Genomic DNA, 16,857 nt, shown 5'->3' with positions numbered 1-16,857 from the left:
TGAGCAGCCTCCTGTGCGGCACCTTGTCAAAGGCCTTCTGGAAGTCCAAGTAGATAACATCCATTGGCTCTCCTTTGTCTAACTACTCGTTACCTCCTCAAAGAATTCTAATAGATTTGTCAGGCATGACCTCCCCTTGATGAAACCATGCTGACTTTGCCCTATTTTACCATGTACTTTCAAGTATTCTGAAATCTCATCCTTAATAATGGACTCTAAAATCTTACCAACGACCGAGGTCAGGCTAATCGACCTGTAATTCCCTGTCTTTTGCCTCACTCCCTTCTTAAACAGGGGGGTTACATTAGCGATTTTCCAGTCCTCTGGGACCCTCCCTGACTCGAGTGATTCCTGAAAGATCACCACTAACGCCTCCACTATCTCTTCAGCTATCTCCTTCAGAATTCTGGGGTGTAATCCATCTGGTCCAGGTGATTTATCCACCTTCAGACCTTTCAGTTTTCCTAGCACCTTCTCCTTGGTAATGGCCACCATACTCACCTCTGCCCCTGCGACTCTCATGAACTTTGGGGATGTTACTCGTGTCTTCCACCGTGAAGACTGACGCAAAGTACTTATTCAGTTCCTCTTCCATTTCTTTGTTCCCCACTACTACTTCTCCAGGGTCATTTTCCAGCGGCCCAATGTCCACTTTTGCCTCTCTCTTACCCTTTATATATCTAAAAAAAACTCTTGCAATCTTCTTTTATATTACTGGCTAGTTTACCCTCATATATAATCTTCTCCCTCCTTATTTCTTTTTTAGTTGTCCTCTGTTGGTCTTTGTAGGCTTCCCAATCCCCTGGTTTCCCACTGCTCTTCGCCGCATTGTATGCTTTCTCTTTAGCTTTTATGCTGTCCCTGACTTCCCTTGTCAGCCATGGTTGCCTCGTCCTCCCTTTAGTATGCTTCTTCTTCCTAGGGATGAATTTTTGCTGTGTCTCCCAAGTTACTCCCAGAAACTCCTGCCATTGGTGTTCCACTGTCTTTCCTGCTAGGTTCATCTCCCAGTCAATTCTGGCCATCTCCTCCCTCATGCCTCTGTAGTTGCCTGTATTCAACTGTAATATCATTACATCTGATTCCAGCTTTTTCCTCTCATATTGCAGGTTAAATTCTATCATATTATGGTCACTTCCTCCTAAGGGTTTCTTCACCTTAAGCTCCCTTATCAAATCTGCCTCATTACACATCACTAAATCTAGAATTGCCTGTTCCCTAGTGGGCTCCACCACAAGCTGCTCCAAAAAGCCATCTCGTAGACATTCCACAAATTCCTTTTCTTGGGTTCCACTACCAACCTGATTTTCCCAGTCTACCTGCATATTGAAATCCCCCATGATCACTGTAACCTTGCCTTTCTTACACACCTTTTCTATTTCCTGGTGTATCTTGTGCCCCACATCCTGACTACTGTTCGGAGGCCATAACTCCCATTATGGTTCTTTTACCTTTGCGGTTCCTTAACTCTACCCACCCAGATTCTACATCATCTGACCCTATGTCATTTCTTGCTATCGATTTAATTTCATTTCTTACTAACAAAGCAACCCCACCCCCTCTGCCAACCTGCCTATCTTTTCGATAGGATGTATATCCTTGGATATTCAGCTCCCAGTCCTGATCCCCTTGCAGCCATGTCTCCGTGATGCCTGCCACATCATACCTGCCAATTTCAATCTGCGCCACAAGCTCATTTACCTTATTTCGTATACTGCGTGTATTCAGATACAACACCTTCAGTCCTGTATTTCCCATCCCCTTTCTCATTGTCGTCCCTTTATCTGATGTGCTTGAAGTTAGATTCCTAGCCCTTTCCAAACACTCTGTCCTATTTTGTGTTCTGGAGACTTTAATAGCCTCTCTTGGGCTCTCCTTTCTTTTCAGTTTTTTCATAATTTTCCATGAAGTTGAATCCACCCCCCCACACGCTAACCTGCTGCTTTGTTTCCCATTATTCATACTTCTTGGAGTTTTACCCTTCCCTTCCCCCCCACTTTCTAGTTTAAAGTCCTGTTGACCACCCTATTTACCCTTTTCACTAGAACATTGGTCCCAGATCGGTTCAGGTGGAGACCGTCCCAACGGTACAGATCCCTCCTGTTCCAATACTGATGCCAGTGCCCCACGAAATGGAACCCCTCTTTCCCGCACCACTCCTTTAGCCACGTGTTTACTTCCCTTATTCTCGCGTCCCTATGCCAATTTGCACGTGGCTCGGGTAGTAATCCGGACATTATATCCCTTGAGGATCTGTTCTTTAATTTAGTTGCTAGTTCCTGCTAATCCCCAAACAGGTCCTCTTTCCTAGTCTTACCTATGTTATTTGTCCAGATGTGGACCACAACAACTGGCTCCTCCCCGTCCCTTTCCAATATCCTTTCAAGCCGGTCAGTGATGTCCCTCACCCTGGCACCGGGCAGGCAACATACCATGCGGGACTCTCGATCCTGCTTACAAAGGAAGCTATCAATTCCCCTAATTATAGAATCCCCTACAACTACCACTTGTCTTTTTGCTCCCCCCTCTTGAATGGCCTCCTGTGCCACGGTGCCGTGGTCAGCTGGCTCATCTTCCCTACAGCCCTCTTCCTCATCCACACAGGGAGCAAGTACCTCGTACCTGTTGGACAAGGTCAAGAGCTGAGGCTCCTCTGTTCCTGAACACAGGATCCCTCTACCTGCCTCACTTGCAGTCACACCCTGCTGACCCTGACCACTGACCGAACTTGAGGTACTTAATCTACTGGGTGTGACCGCCTCCTTAGGAAGGAACTACATTTTACTTATGTTTTAAGGCCAGACATTCACTCCTTGCCCATTCACAAGTGTAAGCAACCCTGCCTTGTGTCATCAGAGCTCAATTAGTTAATTGCTTAATCTCTGCTTAGCCTTAGAGATCATTCCCCGAATTTGATGTCGTCGGAGGTAGTCAAATGGAAAGCTCGAAAAGGTGTTCAAATTGTCCTGTGCATCTTATATCAAAGCTATCAACAACGCAGAACAGTAGAATGACCCAGTTTATTTCTATCCTTATTCATTGCTGCTGTACCATGTGCCTCATTTATTACATATAGTTTTTCTTCATATCACAGTTCAGTGTGATTAATTTATTTAAAATATCCTCTCTGTTTTTTCATTAGGTCAATCAGATTCAAAAAACAGCCATTGAACCCTTGAAAAAGTAAGTCCAACACCTTGACAGCGAAATGTTAATTCTCGCTGAAGTATTGAATGTAGGTTTGGATGATCTGTTTGAATGAGGTGAACAAACTGTGTGCTCATTAGATGCAGTGACAGCTTTGCTGGCTTATCGTATTGGGATGTTGTTGGATTGATTGGTCATTGCTAGTTCGATTAGAGTGTACATTGTTAAATCAACAGTGGAAGCCAGAAGAACTTGAGCAAGTGATGGAATAAACTCAAGGAACTTTCAAACACAAAACAGCACCACAACATGAGTGCCATGGCTTGCAACCATTTGTTGAAGACCTTGGAGTGGGAGGTGAAGGAATTAGATGAGGGGGTGAGCTTGGAGTTTCTCGGAGATGAATCAGCCAATGAATGAGAGTCACAAGGCAAACAAATCTGACTCACAAAGATCCTTATCTGTTCCCAGTGAACAGCAAAATTTAAAAAAAAAACTGTTCAACTCTGCAACTGTTGAGGTAAATATTTCTTGGCTGACAAGCGAGTAGTGATTATTTTACATTCCAGGTAGCGAGGACGCCCCCCCCTTGCCCCAAAATTCCCAATTCCCCAATCTTACCCATAGCCAGTTTGATTCTGTCAAGCAATTCGGTCAAGTGTGTCTAAATGAGCTTCAGAGAGGAAGCAGAGAGGGATTGCCAGTTAAGTACAATTCAAAGTGAAATTCAAATTCTTGAACTAAACGGCCCATTGTTCAACCCCTCAATTTCTTATTTTGGGAAGAAAGAGAACCCTGCTAGCATAATCAAAATAACACATGGGAACAGAGTCAGGACTTTTATTTGGGATATGTAAAGGCCTGGTTGATTGTTCTGTTGCTGGCTCTTGGGACTCTGCGTTCCGCTCGATAAATTTCTGATTCCAGTCTTGCTTGAGTGATGCTCTCTTTTTATAGCTTGCTGTCTGGGGATCTGTAGGGGAGCAGCAGCGGAATAATATCCTGGAGCCCAGTAGAAATCTGTTTTGAAAGCCAATCGCATGCGCTTATTGAGTTCATGCCTCTGCTGATTGCAGCAGCTTTTTCCAAATTTGACTAAAGTTCACAAGAATTCTCAGCAAACTGCTGGAGGTCATTTTCAGTCATGGACATCAAGTAACAACGGAATTGCAAAGCCAACCCTCAGCCACCATTCCCAAACTTTCTTCATGCTAAAGGCAGCCATTGAACAGGAATTTGGATTTCATCAGTGATGACATCACTGCTAAACAAAATTCTGCCTCCCACACACCCACACACACAATGTTGTTTCGCAAAACCAATAATTATTTTGTCTCTGTGCTTCCTCACGCACAAAATAAAAATTTCAGACCAGCTCATTCATGCCATCATCCTGTCAAGCATGGGAAGTGAAAATAACTTTAAAGGGAAGCCTTCAGTGTTGGGTAATGATAATAGGAAACATGCTACTCATCCGTGGGTCACACTGAAATCACATATATGATGGCTTAGTCCAGTTATCCCCTGTTAAGCACATGCATATTTGTATATTGTTGAGGATGTAGCATTTGTAGCTTAGTTTGATAAACACAGACCTCAAATAATTGGGGAGTGTGCCAAATCAACTAAGCAACATCCAGAAGCCAGATATGCTTGACATTGTGACTTATCATCCTGTCTGCCTGTTGTAGCAACGTCTCTGACTGTCAGTTTGTATTTTATTTGGCTATGTGGCTGTAGCTTCGTTTACTGTACTTGTTCAGTCGCAAGGGCTGTAGCTTCTGATACGTAAGGTATAACTCAAGGAATTGAATACAAAAATGAGGCTGATATTCCAGCGCATTGCTAAAGTCACATTGCATCGTTGCAGGATTAGCTGCCAGTTAAGGTGATAAAGCGAGGCCTGTTTTGATGCGCGGTGATGATCCCACAGCTTGAAGAAGAGCAGTGAGTTCTCCCGTATCTGAACCAACTCCCACAGTTCACAGGCCACATCAGTGCAAACTGACTGCAGCATTTACATAACAGAAGTTCAAGCAAGTTACTGAATGTGAAGTGCTTTGAGGTATTTTTGAGGCGAGCGATGAGCTGCTGTGTAGGTACAAATCTTCCTTTCTTTGCGGAACTTTCCTTTTAGTTGGTAATCAAACAAATGAAATATAGAGGGTAGAAAGACCATGCACTTGTGGAGCATCTTTCACAACCTCCTAACGTTCTCCAAAACACTTTACAGACAGTGAAGTACTTTTGAAATGGAGTCACTGTTGCAAATGGCGGCACAGTAACTAAACTTCAAAAGTACTTCATTGACTAGAAAGCACTTTGAGATGGCTTGAGGTTATAAAAGGTGCTTTTTCAATGAGCACCTTTCTTTACTTTATTTTTATTCATTTGGCACAATAAAACAAACCATATATATTTGTGAAGGGATAATGTGAGAAAAATGATGATTGACACAGTCCAAATTAAATGAAACTGCGATTTAAACTTGCGTTTGCAGCAAAGTGCAGTCTCTGCTTGCAGTACCTTGTATCAGAAACATAGGCCCTCTTGCATCCTATGGTCAGCAGTAACTTGCCCTAAGCGCTGAGTGATGATACACTGGCAGTTGCACCAATTGGCCTGCCTGTCGACTATGATAGGTGACAAAACATCACTCTGATGGAAGGCAGGCTAAAACTACAGACCACATTTATTTACCAGAATTAAGATTACACAGAAGTAAGAGAACACAGAACACCATTGAGTGTGCAAATATCTGTCAAACCAAGACTAAGTCAGTCTACAAGATTTTAAAAATGCCTTCATCTTGAGGATGTTTTTCACCAAGTCCAGTAAACAGCAGGTCGTTTGGAGGATGCCTTCTTTATTAGCTTCCTGATGTGTTTGTACATGGATGAGGTAATATGCTTACCTTCCCAGTGGAGTTCAGATGTTGCCTTAGAAACAACTAGAAGTGTACTAGGCTAGAATAATAACTGTCTTGCATGTGAATCCAGCATTCGACCTCTGGATAAGAAACTGTTGATCAAGCAGGCTCCGGTGCATCAACCTACATGAAAAATTGCTATCTACACCTGACCTAGGCATTGTATGTCTAATTAATGCCTCGAGAGGCATAATCTAATTAACCCTTGGACAAGGTTTCCATATCCTGTCTGATCTGCAAATCAGATTCCCAACTCCCGCACGTTACCAAAGTCATATAGAAAAAGAAAATTTAAATTTCTATCAGGATTGACTTCTGATGTCACAGGAAGGGATAGATTTGTTCTTGTGTAGGCTGTCTCTGTAAAGGTTCTCTTGTGTTCTTGTATTAAAAATTTCCCACCTTGTGTTCAAAGCCTTCCATGGCCTTGCCTCTCTATGTCTCTCTAATCTCCTCCAGTTCTACAACCCTCTGAGATCTCTGCACTTCTCCAATTCTGGCCAATTATGCTTTCCTGCTCTTCATTGCTGCTTTGTTGGCCGGCTTCTTTGATTAAGGAGATACACAGTTGCTTGCTCTGTTCACTCGGGTCCTGAGTTCCCGGGTTCCTAGGTTGCGAGGTTACCAGCTCACATTTTCAGCAACTTGTTACTACAACCAAGACTTGTATTTATATAGCACCTTTCATATAATAAAACATCCAAAGGCGCTGAAAAAGAGCATTATAAAACAAAATGTGACATCCAGCCACATAAAGATAGATTCAGGCCAATGACCAAAAGCATGATGAAAGAGGTAGCTTTACCACGCAAAAAATTAAATTAAAAAATAAAAAGCATGCAAGGGCAAGTCTAACAAACAGTGCTGTTAGATGCCTTTCCACGGCAAATTATGGCCCATGATTTCCTTATGTGTCCCGGTGTCAAATGGTGTTTGATATGTTACTGTGAAATGCTCTGGCACGATTGAATGTATTAAAACTGTTATAAAAGTGCTGGTTGTGCCCATGTCCCCCAGCAGTTTTACTGGATTTTTTAAAAAAAAAGGATAAAATAGTCAGAGTTGCAGTGTATTTCCCTCTATCCTGATGTCTGCCTGCCTGTCTGCCTGCCTGCCTGTCTGTCTCTCTCCTGTTGTCGTTGTGTGCACCAGCCAATTTGCACACAGCAAGGTCCCACAAAGATATTAAGTGACCACCTAGTCTGCTTTTGACTTTTTTGGAGGCTTCTGTTTATACTGGCTGAAGTGTTGATTGATTGACATTTTTGAGGTTCTAATAAGTTATTATTCCTTTGAACTGTTTCTTTCAATGTCTATGTGTCTATTTTGACAAGATTAAGAGGTGTGAAGTGATGTAAAATTTCTGTTACAATACGGTAACGGCTCTGTCTGATTGACACTTTTATAGAGTGGTAAGAGCAGCAGTTTTTTTCAAAGCAGATTCTTGAACATGTTTTTCTTTCTAAGTGCATTTCAACACTTGGCATTGTTATGATATGGCTCAATGGTTCTTTCGTGCATTTTGGTGAGTGGGCATGGAAGGGTGTGGAGGTGGCATAGGGAGCGGGTGGAGGTGAAGGGTGAGAGACATAGAACTCATAGCCTGTAATACAACTGGGACAAAGTCCCAGAGAAGCGAGGCCAGCCTTGTAAACAGCATGCCTTGGTGTTTGCCCATCTCCATGGCTACACCCGAATTATTTTGGGATCGGCAGGCCCGAAGTGATCCCGCCCCGCCTCCCTGGGAGAGAAAATAATGTGCGCAGGAGCCATTGACATGGAGACAGGCCTGTTGAGTCGGGAAACCTCCTGACTTGAGCCTCCTGCCTCAATGGTGAAAACCTGAGTCGAAAAGTACAATGCGTTGTTTGTTTTGGTAGTGGCACCTGTCTTCCATTGATAGATAGCAGACAGATCGATATTGTAAATAATGGATGTTGAGCTTAGAGAGAGAAGGCAAGAGGTTCATCAGACATCAGCAGAAGTAATAATGGAGGAGGGTAAAGAGAAGCCTCTGACCAATTATCATAGATGTCAGCATATGTCAACTTTTGAAGCCTTGAAAAATCCCTCCAAAAATGAGGGGATTGACTCATGCACCAAGTAAAGAAGTGAACCGTTAGCATGAATGTGGTGGGCACCAGAAAATGTCATCAGCATCCGACGCAAACAGCGGGAGTGTCTGACACTCCCGCGCACCTTTGTAACGCAGCCCGTAACACCTGCTTAAACCCTCGCGCACAGTTATAAGGTACCAGTAAGTAAAACATGCATTTGTGGAGTGAAAAGTTGAGGCTGAGTACTGATGTGAGTCTAGCATGTCATGGCTGAAAAGAGAGGTCGATTTATATGCTGACGATATGCAAAAGCATCATCTTTGGGGCTGGAAAAATGGGGTTGTCTCACACACTAGGTCAACTCCGATACTGCAATTTATGGTAACAAGTCGAATGGAGAAAATGAAGGAGATAAGTTTGATGGAAAGAAAAATAAATGCAAAGGTTAGAGGGGAGAAAGAAATCAGAATAAGAATGGGTGAATGAAATAAAATATTTACTTTACACTGCCATTATTGTATAAAAATACTTGATAGTCCTAAAGCAAGGAAGGTGTTTTAATCTTACAGCAATGTCAAAAAACACCGAGCCTCTATACAATGTGTACATCTGTGAATGATTCATTTTGCTCAGTTGGGTGAGCAAAACAGATCTGGTGGTTTGTGGCAAGATTAAGGAGGTACTTTACGTTCCATGCTTAGAGTAATTGGGCAGCAGAGTGTACTAAAGGCTAAGGATGTCCTCACCATTACGTTATCAGTATACCTCGGCTGTGGATGTTTGTTTGTTTTCACCTCATTATGTAAGCCTTTCCTTTTTCAAAGTAAAAACAAAAATACCTGGAAAAACTCAGCAGGTCTGGCAGCATCTGCGGAGAGGAACACAGTTAACGTTTCGAGTCTCTACCTTTTAGCCTTTCTCGATTCCTTCACCCCACCCCACCCAGGGCTATCTGTACCTTGCTCGTCCTGCTTTCTACCCTTAATTAGCACATTCCTTAGATAATATCACCACCTTCAACACCTCTTTGTCCTTTTGTCTGTGACATCTTTTGGTTATCTCCACCTATCACTGGCCCTCTATCCAGCTCTACTTGTCCCACCCCCCCTTAAACCAGCTTATATTTCACCTCTCTTCTATTTTTACTTAGTTCTGTTGAAGGGTCATTCGGACTCGAAACGTTAACTGTGTTCCTCTCCTCAGATGCAGCTAGACCTGCTGAGTTTTTCCAGGTATTTTTGTCTTTGTTTTGGATTTCCAGCATCCGCAGTTTTTTGCTTTTACCTGTTTCAAAGTCCTTTGTCTGCTGAGCCACATGCAAGCACATGAGAGCTCTGGTAACCTGTTCTTTTTGTCGTCTGCCATTTGTGTAAGAATTATACTTGCCTGCACACCAGCCTCAATGTTCAGGATTGACCTCATTGTGTTTTCTAGCTAACTCTATTTAAACCCTCAATGTTACTTATCAATGTGAGTTCGCATGCTGTGGCATTGCCTGTGGGTAGTTGGGCGGGAGGCTGAGTGCTGATCAGTTACTGGTGAGCTGGGGGCCATTGGTGCAGCAGGAGATGGAGTGCAGGTATCCTGTTTGTCGAGATTTTGTTGGGAGCTGAAAAGAACATCACTGGTCAACTGTTTGAGCAGTTAGGAAGTGAATGGGTCTGCCAGCTGAGGAAGTTGGAAGGGTTTGAGGATTGGGAATAAGCTCAAGGAACTTCCAGAGAGACAACAACACTGCAACATGGCTTCTGTGGCTCGTCATCATTTGTTGAACACTGCAAAGTTCGGGAGGGAGCATACATGATCATACAGTTTCTAGGAGATGATGCATCTATATTGCCTTGTAGCCAGTACTTGAGGCTTCACCAGAGATCTACTTTGGGACAAGCTTGTGATTCCTTTAGTTTCTCAGCCCTACATAAACATGAGTAGTCGCCAGTGTAGTTGGGCTACATTGCAGCAATAGCTTCATCGATTCTTGCTGTGGGCCCAGCATGCCAGGCCACCTCTCAGCCAGGGCCAGAAAAGGGTAAAAAACTGGCAAGAACCTTGCTTGTTCTTGTGCATTTGCATGCATGGCACTGCTGGAGGCTGACAGCAGTCATGGATTCCTGAGCACGGACTTCAGCACTTGTGGCTGTCTCCAGTTTATTGTTAAGGTCATTCAACCCGGCTTTTACTGTGTCCTGGATGTAAGGATCCTCACACCATGCCAACATCACTGACAGCATTCCTGAGAGGTGCTGCAACAGTGTGAGTGGTCCACGCAGAGACAGTATCTGCTGTACAGTCACTGCTGTTATATTATGCCTCATAGTAATCAGTAGTCCCAAGAGAGAACCTTGACTGCATGACAGTGGTTAACTTGAAGAAAGCTGCTGGAAGATTGTTTAAAGTACAGAGACCAGCTTGTACTATTCTGTCCATTGGAATAAGTGATATGTTCAGTCATGCATGCTTCGGAACTTATATTTATTTTATTTTTGTCTGTCTCTTCTCATGTCTGCTGTCTCTCTCTCTCTCTCTCTCTCTCTCTTTCAAAGTTGATCTCGTCTGATGGTAAAGTCAGACTAATTTGTCTCTCATAATAATTATAAATTTTCCTGATTTGGATAAGTAGAATAAATTTCCCCCTCTTGCTCTTTCCTTGTGAATCTTTGCTATTTTCTGAGCTCAAAGTGACTGGTCAGTCAATCATGTCTGAAGTTCAATGAATGGATTCACATTTCCCCTTTCATTAAATACTGCTTGCGGAGTGTCACATTTTAAACCACTTGGCTGGAACACACTGGTTTCAAATTGCACTTCCTGGTGGGTGGATGGACAGGCGGACGTGTAGGATCACTTTGGGGACAGCAGGCATTCCTAAAAGCTGTTTAAATATCCGATGCCTTCTCTGTCTCAGTTGCTTCTCCTTGACTTAGAGCCTGAGGTTGCACATCTGCTGCTCTGAGGAAGCAATTGTCGCATGACGTAGGCTGCGGAATGCATGATGTAATCATAAATTCTCTCTCTAAGTCTTCATATATTAACATCATTAATGGTCTCAGAAAGGTCCTGTGCATTCTTTTAACCTGAATAACTCATATGTATAATGATTTTCACAGTTTAACGATTTATCTTGGCCCCCACTTCAACCCCCACCGCCCCCCCAACAAACCGGATGCTTGAGCTTGATTCTTTTGCAAGTACAGTCAAACCTTTAACCCCTCGCTGACCACAGCATTTTCACTCCCAAAATCAAAATCGTATATTTTTTTTTTAAAAAAAAACCTTTTTTCCACTCTGAGGCTGCAGACCCAGCAACATTCTGCGGTTCCATACGTTTTCACAGCTGGGGAATGGTGTGTGCTCAGGGTGGAACCTAAATGACGGGACAAACTGGGCTTGAAATATTTTAAATTAACCCAAAAAGGAAGGATCAATGCAATGTTTGTCACAGAAACCCGCATGCCTTCTTGAGAAATGTTTATTTCACGCCTCACACTGGCACAATTTTATTTGAAAAAAAAAAAAAAATTTTTCCCCTCTTAAGGCATTACCAATCAATGCAGTGGTTTAGCGGGTGGGCAGATGTTATGTTCTGCGGCCAGTACTACCTTAAAATGATGTGAGTCAGTAAAGCTGTTCCAAGTGCAAGTAACAGTCCAGGACTGAATGGATAAAGACAGAGCCATGTCAACTATCACAGCACTAGACTAGGAACATGAGCGAAAGAGCATGAAACCTGAAAATAAAAAGCTAGAAAAAGTGATCATGAAACTGTGATTTTGTTATTAAAAATCCACCTGAATTATTCATGTCCTTCAGGCAAACCTGTCAAACTGACCTGGTCTGTCCTACCTGTGACTTGTGACTAACAAAATATGCAGTTGCATCAAACTGCTGTAAGGAACAGCACCTTTTCCACACGGCCTTCAGCGGATTAAGAAGAAGCTCTACCACCTCGGGGAAACAAGAGGTGGGAAGGAAACAGTGATCTTGCCAGCGGTGCCAACAGCCCAAGAGAATGAATGAGTAACAAGTGCAAAAATAGGTGGTTTGCAGCTTTGATTCCTCGGTCTGAGATGCAATACCTAACTCCTGCTCTCGGTGGTCTGGACCAGGGAAGAGAGGGTCAAACTCGGCTGACCACTTGTGGTAACTGCTGAATGCGGACTAGAACTGGGCTTGAGGGGGTCTGCTATCAGGATAATCTACTGATGGTCACTGTCTCAGCTAATACATGGAGAACAGTCAGTCGGAGGGAACCCATAGTCAGAGTCAGCACCTTTAGGGAAAGAGCGAGAGAGAGAATGTTACACTTGGGGAGAAGTTTACTGGATGCATCGACCTCGGATTGTTCTTTATTCCATTTAACAATTGAGTGTGATAGCGGGAGACATCTGTGCGGGGAGCGCACAAGAATTATACAAGTGTGCTGCTGTACCAAATTTCAGTGCAACTGTTTTGCTATGGATTTTTTAAAAACGTAAAAAATAAAAAAATAAAAATTTTGCTGCCACAATTCCTGTCTCAGCTTCTCGCTGACAGCTTCTGACTCTCTTCCTCGCTCGCTTGCTATTATCCAAATCAGCGCCGGTAAAACTGTCAGAAGGCAAAATTCAGGCTTTGATCAGTGACTCTGAAAGCCAGCAATCCCTTCATTTTGATACTCAGTGCTGTCGGAAATATTGAAATGAGTTCAGTTATGTTGCTCCTTCGAATGCAATGTCACCGAGCAACAAGTTATCAGCTAATTGGCAACTATTCGCTCTGTCTGTGGATTTTAGTACCAGCCAGTGAGTTTTTTTAAACCTTCTGTGGGAACAAATAAGCATGTCGGTCAACTAAACACCAATCACAGCTTGCTCACTGAAATGAGTAAGAGAGCATGGAAATGTTTTTGCGATTGGTGGTTCCTGATTTATTTCTTGTGGTGAAAGCAGCTGGAAGCTTTCTGCAAGAGGCCAAAGATTGTTTTCATTCTTATTAGATACTTGAAGGGGGGGGGGAAAATTGCAGGGATATGGATGAGTGAGACTAACTGGATTGCTCTCCACAACAGCCAACGCAGACTCTGGGCTTGAATGGCTGCCATCCTTGTCCTAAATTGGAGACTGAGGGTGAGAGGGTGGTCCTAGGATAGAGGTTGAGTAAATTGGGCGTATATTCCATATTCTCTGGTGTTCAAAAGAATGACGCGACTTATGGAAACACACGAGATTTTGAAAGGGGCTTGACAGGGGAGACGCTGAGAGGATGTTTCCCCTGGGTGGGGAATCTAGATCTAGAACACAGGGGCACAGCCTCAGGATCAACGAGGGGAGGGGGGGGGGGATCATTTAGGATTGAGATGAGGAGAAATTTCTTCACTCAAAGGGTTGTGAATCTTTGACAGTCTCAACCACAGATGCCTCATCACTGAATATATTTTAGGCTGGGATAGACAGGTTTTTGGTGTCTCAGGGAATTAAGGGACATGGGGAAAGGCAGGAAAATGGAGTTGAAGCTGGAGATGAGCCATGAATCGTATAGAATGGAGGAGCAAGGTCACTGGGCTGTATGGTCTACTCCTGCTATTCTAAAATTCCATGATTCCAAAATGAAAGTGGTCAGTAAGCTGTCTTTTTTTTTGTAAAGTTGATCAAACCAACCTATTGCCATTTAAAGGCTGCAATCTACACGTCTCGCAAAACAAGGAGCTGAATTAAAAGTATTCTTTTTCATGTCCACTTCTGTGCCGCAGACATTGTGTGCTCACGCAGAATGTCTGAGATTGGCATAACCTTTTAACCTTTCATCCTTGTAGTACTTAATTGGCTGCAAAGCGCTTCAGAACGTCCTGAAGTTGTGGAAAGTACTATTTTAATCTTTCTTAGTCAGTTATTCTCTCAGACCTTGGACTCCTTCCTCGACAGTCATGCTTCCACAACAGAGTCGACGAAAGCATTGAAGCAGTTTAGGAGCCACACTTGATCGAAAAGCTGGAATTCGTTACTTTGGCTGGGGTGACAGTGAACACCAGCACAATAGCATGGAAATGGTAAACTGTGCCCAGTTAAGAGCTGTGAAAGCATAAGTTATTTCCAAATTAACTTTTTAACGTTTGGGGCAGATGTATTTACCAGTGTGTCACACCTCTGTTGAGAATTATGTGCCATATTTCAGAAGAAGTAAATGCTTTGCTGGTGTGTTCCATGTGTCAGAAAATGGCTTCGTGAAAGGTGGTCACTCCTCAGATCCATCCTTTCTGAAATATTTGAAGCCTTATCTCCAATTCACCGTCTTGAAAGGCTAAGACCTGAAATCATCGTCATCGGGTTACAACAGAAACATTGGTCAAAATCATTTCCATGTTGGACTTAAGTTGCTCCTTTGTAAGAAGAACCTTGCAAGAGGAATTCTCTTCCAGCCCGGGTGGATCGAAATATTGCTGACAATGCAAAAGCACAACTCTGCAGATGCTGGAAACCTGAGTGGGACACAGAAAAATACTCTTAAGCAGGTCAGGCAGCAGCTGTGGGCAGAGCATCAGGGTTAATGTTTTACTGCATTAGAACTGGAAAATTTGTGATTTAACAGGCTGAAGCAAGCACAGAGCAGGTAAAAGTAGGGAGTGGCAGGGCAGGAACGAGTGGCAGGATGGAGGTCAGCAGTGACTAAATTACACTAGGGATGATGGGTAAAACAAAAGGGAGCCACATGGAACCTGGATATGAACATGGTTCAGTGTGCATTGACTTGGTTAGCAGGATATTATGGTGTAGTTATAATGTCACTGTGAAGAGGAATCCAGAGGCTGGGGTCATGGGTCAAATCCTACTACAGCAGCTGGTCAAATTTAAATTCAACTGATGATAATCAATTAATAGAAAGATATTTCTAATGGTGACCATGGGGAGGATTTTCCCCTCGCGGGCAGGCAGTCCTGGGAGTGGCTGTACAACGGTCTGCCACCCGCGATCGGGTCCTGTCCGCGATTTCACGGTTGTGCTCACAGCTCCCTGAAGGCCCAGAGTTGCCTTAGGGAGCTAAAGATTTTTAACTTTACAAATAAAGATGGTAAAATTAAGGAAAACATGTCCCCTCACGTGACTCTGTCACATGAGCAGGGACGTTTTAGAAATGAGATTGAAGCATTTTTATTTTATTTTTAATTAACATCGGAAACCTCATCCCATCCCTGGATGAGGTTTCCTCAAAAATCCAAAGGCCACTTGGCCTTTTTTCCCACCTGCCAAACATAAGGTTGGACAGGCAGGGGAAAAGTCCATTCATTAATGGGCTTAACAACCCTCTTAATTGTCGGCGGGCGCGTTGCTGACTCCCATGCACGCCCGCCCACTGAAATATCACATGAGTGCGTGATGACGTCGGGGTGCTTGCCCAATGTCATCGCGCGCTATTCGTACGTGTCGGGCACGTACCCACACACTGAGGTGAAAATTCAGCCCCATGAAAGTAACATCGATTGTTGCAAAACTCTTTTTTTCCCAAAATGCCCTTTAGGAAAGGAAATCTGCTGTCCTTCCCTGTCTGGCCTACATGTGACTCCAAACCCACAGCAATGTGGTTCACTTTCAACTGCCCTCTGAAATGGTCTGGCAAGCCACTCAGTTCAAGGGCAATTAGGAATGGGCAACAAATGCTGGCCTTGCCAGTGATGCTCACATCCCATGAAATAATAAATAAATAAATATTGTCAAGGTTTAGTTTGGACTGTGTGGGGTGGAGGGGAAAAAAAAATCCCCAAACTGAGCAATTTCGTATGGTTGCTTCATTTCCATTTCACCACTGTCCCCTGTCCCTTCCTTTGTGGGATTTGAGTTCCACGTTCTGGTGTGGGAGGATCAGGCTTGATATCAACCAGCTGGAGGCACTGAATGGACATTCCTCTGAGAATCCTCCCACTTAGCATTGATGGAGCACATTGCAAGTGTGTCTGGCAGATTAGTCTGTGTGTGTGTGTGTCTCTCTCTCTCTCTCTACTTGACCTAACAACAGAGGTTTCCAGGGCCTTTTTACTGTTGAGAATTAACAATGTTTTAATCAGTATAGTGTGGTAATTTATGCATTGTTAAATTATAAGGTTTGGACACAGGTCTCTAATTACAGCACCAGTATTAAATCCACACCCTTTGAGAGAAAGAAACCACCTCCATTCCCATGGTTAAGCATTAAGTCCAAAAGACCATAAGATGTAGGAGCAGAAGTAGGCTATTCGGCCCATCGAGTCTGCTCTGCCATTCAATGAGACCATGGCTGATCTCATAATCCTCAACTCCACTTTCCTGCTTTTTCCCCATAACCCTTGATTCCCTTACTGATTAAAAATCTGTCTATCTCAGCCTTGAATATACTTAACGACCCAGCTTCTACAGCTCTCTGAAATAAAGAATTCCACAGATTCACTACCCTCTGAGAGAAGAAATTCCTCCTCATCTCTGTCTTAAATAAGCGATCCCGCCCTCTGAGATTATGCCCCCTGGTCCTCGACTCTCTCCCACAAGGGGAAACAACCTCTTAGCATCTACCCTGTCAAGCCCCCTAAGAATCTTATATGTTTCAATAAGGTCACCTCTCATTGTTCTAAACTCCAATGAGCACATACTCAACCTACTTAACCTCTCCTCATAAGAAAATTCTTTCCATACCCAGGATCAACCTAGTGAACCTTCTGTGGACTGCCTCCAATGCCAGTATATTTTACCTTAGATAAGGGGACCAAACTGTTCATAGTAT

At 43.4% G+C, this 16,857-nt stretch overlaps 1 protein-coding gene across 1 annotated transcript in view; it reads left to right on the top strand.

Moving 5' to 3' along the window:
- bin3 (bridging integrator 3) overlaps nucleotides 1-16,857 on the top strand; it is a 127,918-nt gene that overhangs the window by 47,365 nt on the left and 63,696 nt on the right. The window contains exon 6 of the mRNA XM_078565406.1: nucleotides 3,143-3,183. Within this exon, the coding sequence (XP_078421532.1) occupies nucleotides 3,143-3,183 (41 nt within the window). The remainder of the gene's footprint in view (nucleotides 1-3,142; nucleotides 3,184-16,857) is intronic.

This window comes from Cetorhinus maximus, chromosome 20 (assembly GCF_964194155.1).
Source record: "Cetorhinus maximus chromosome 20, sCetMax3.hap1.1, whole genome shotgun sequence".
NCBI classification, from domain to species: domain Eukaryota; kingdom Metazoa; phylum Chordata; class Chondrichthyes; order Lamniformes; family Cetorhinidae; genus Cetorhinus; species Cetorhinus maximus.
This window is presented reverse-complemented; position numbering and strand designations above follow the sequence as displayed.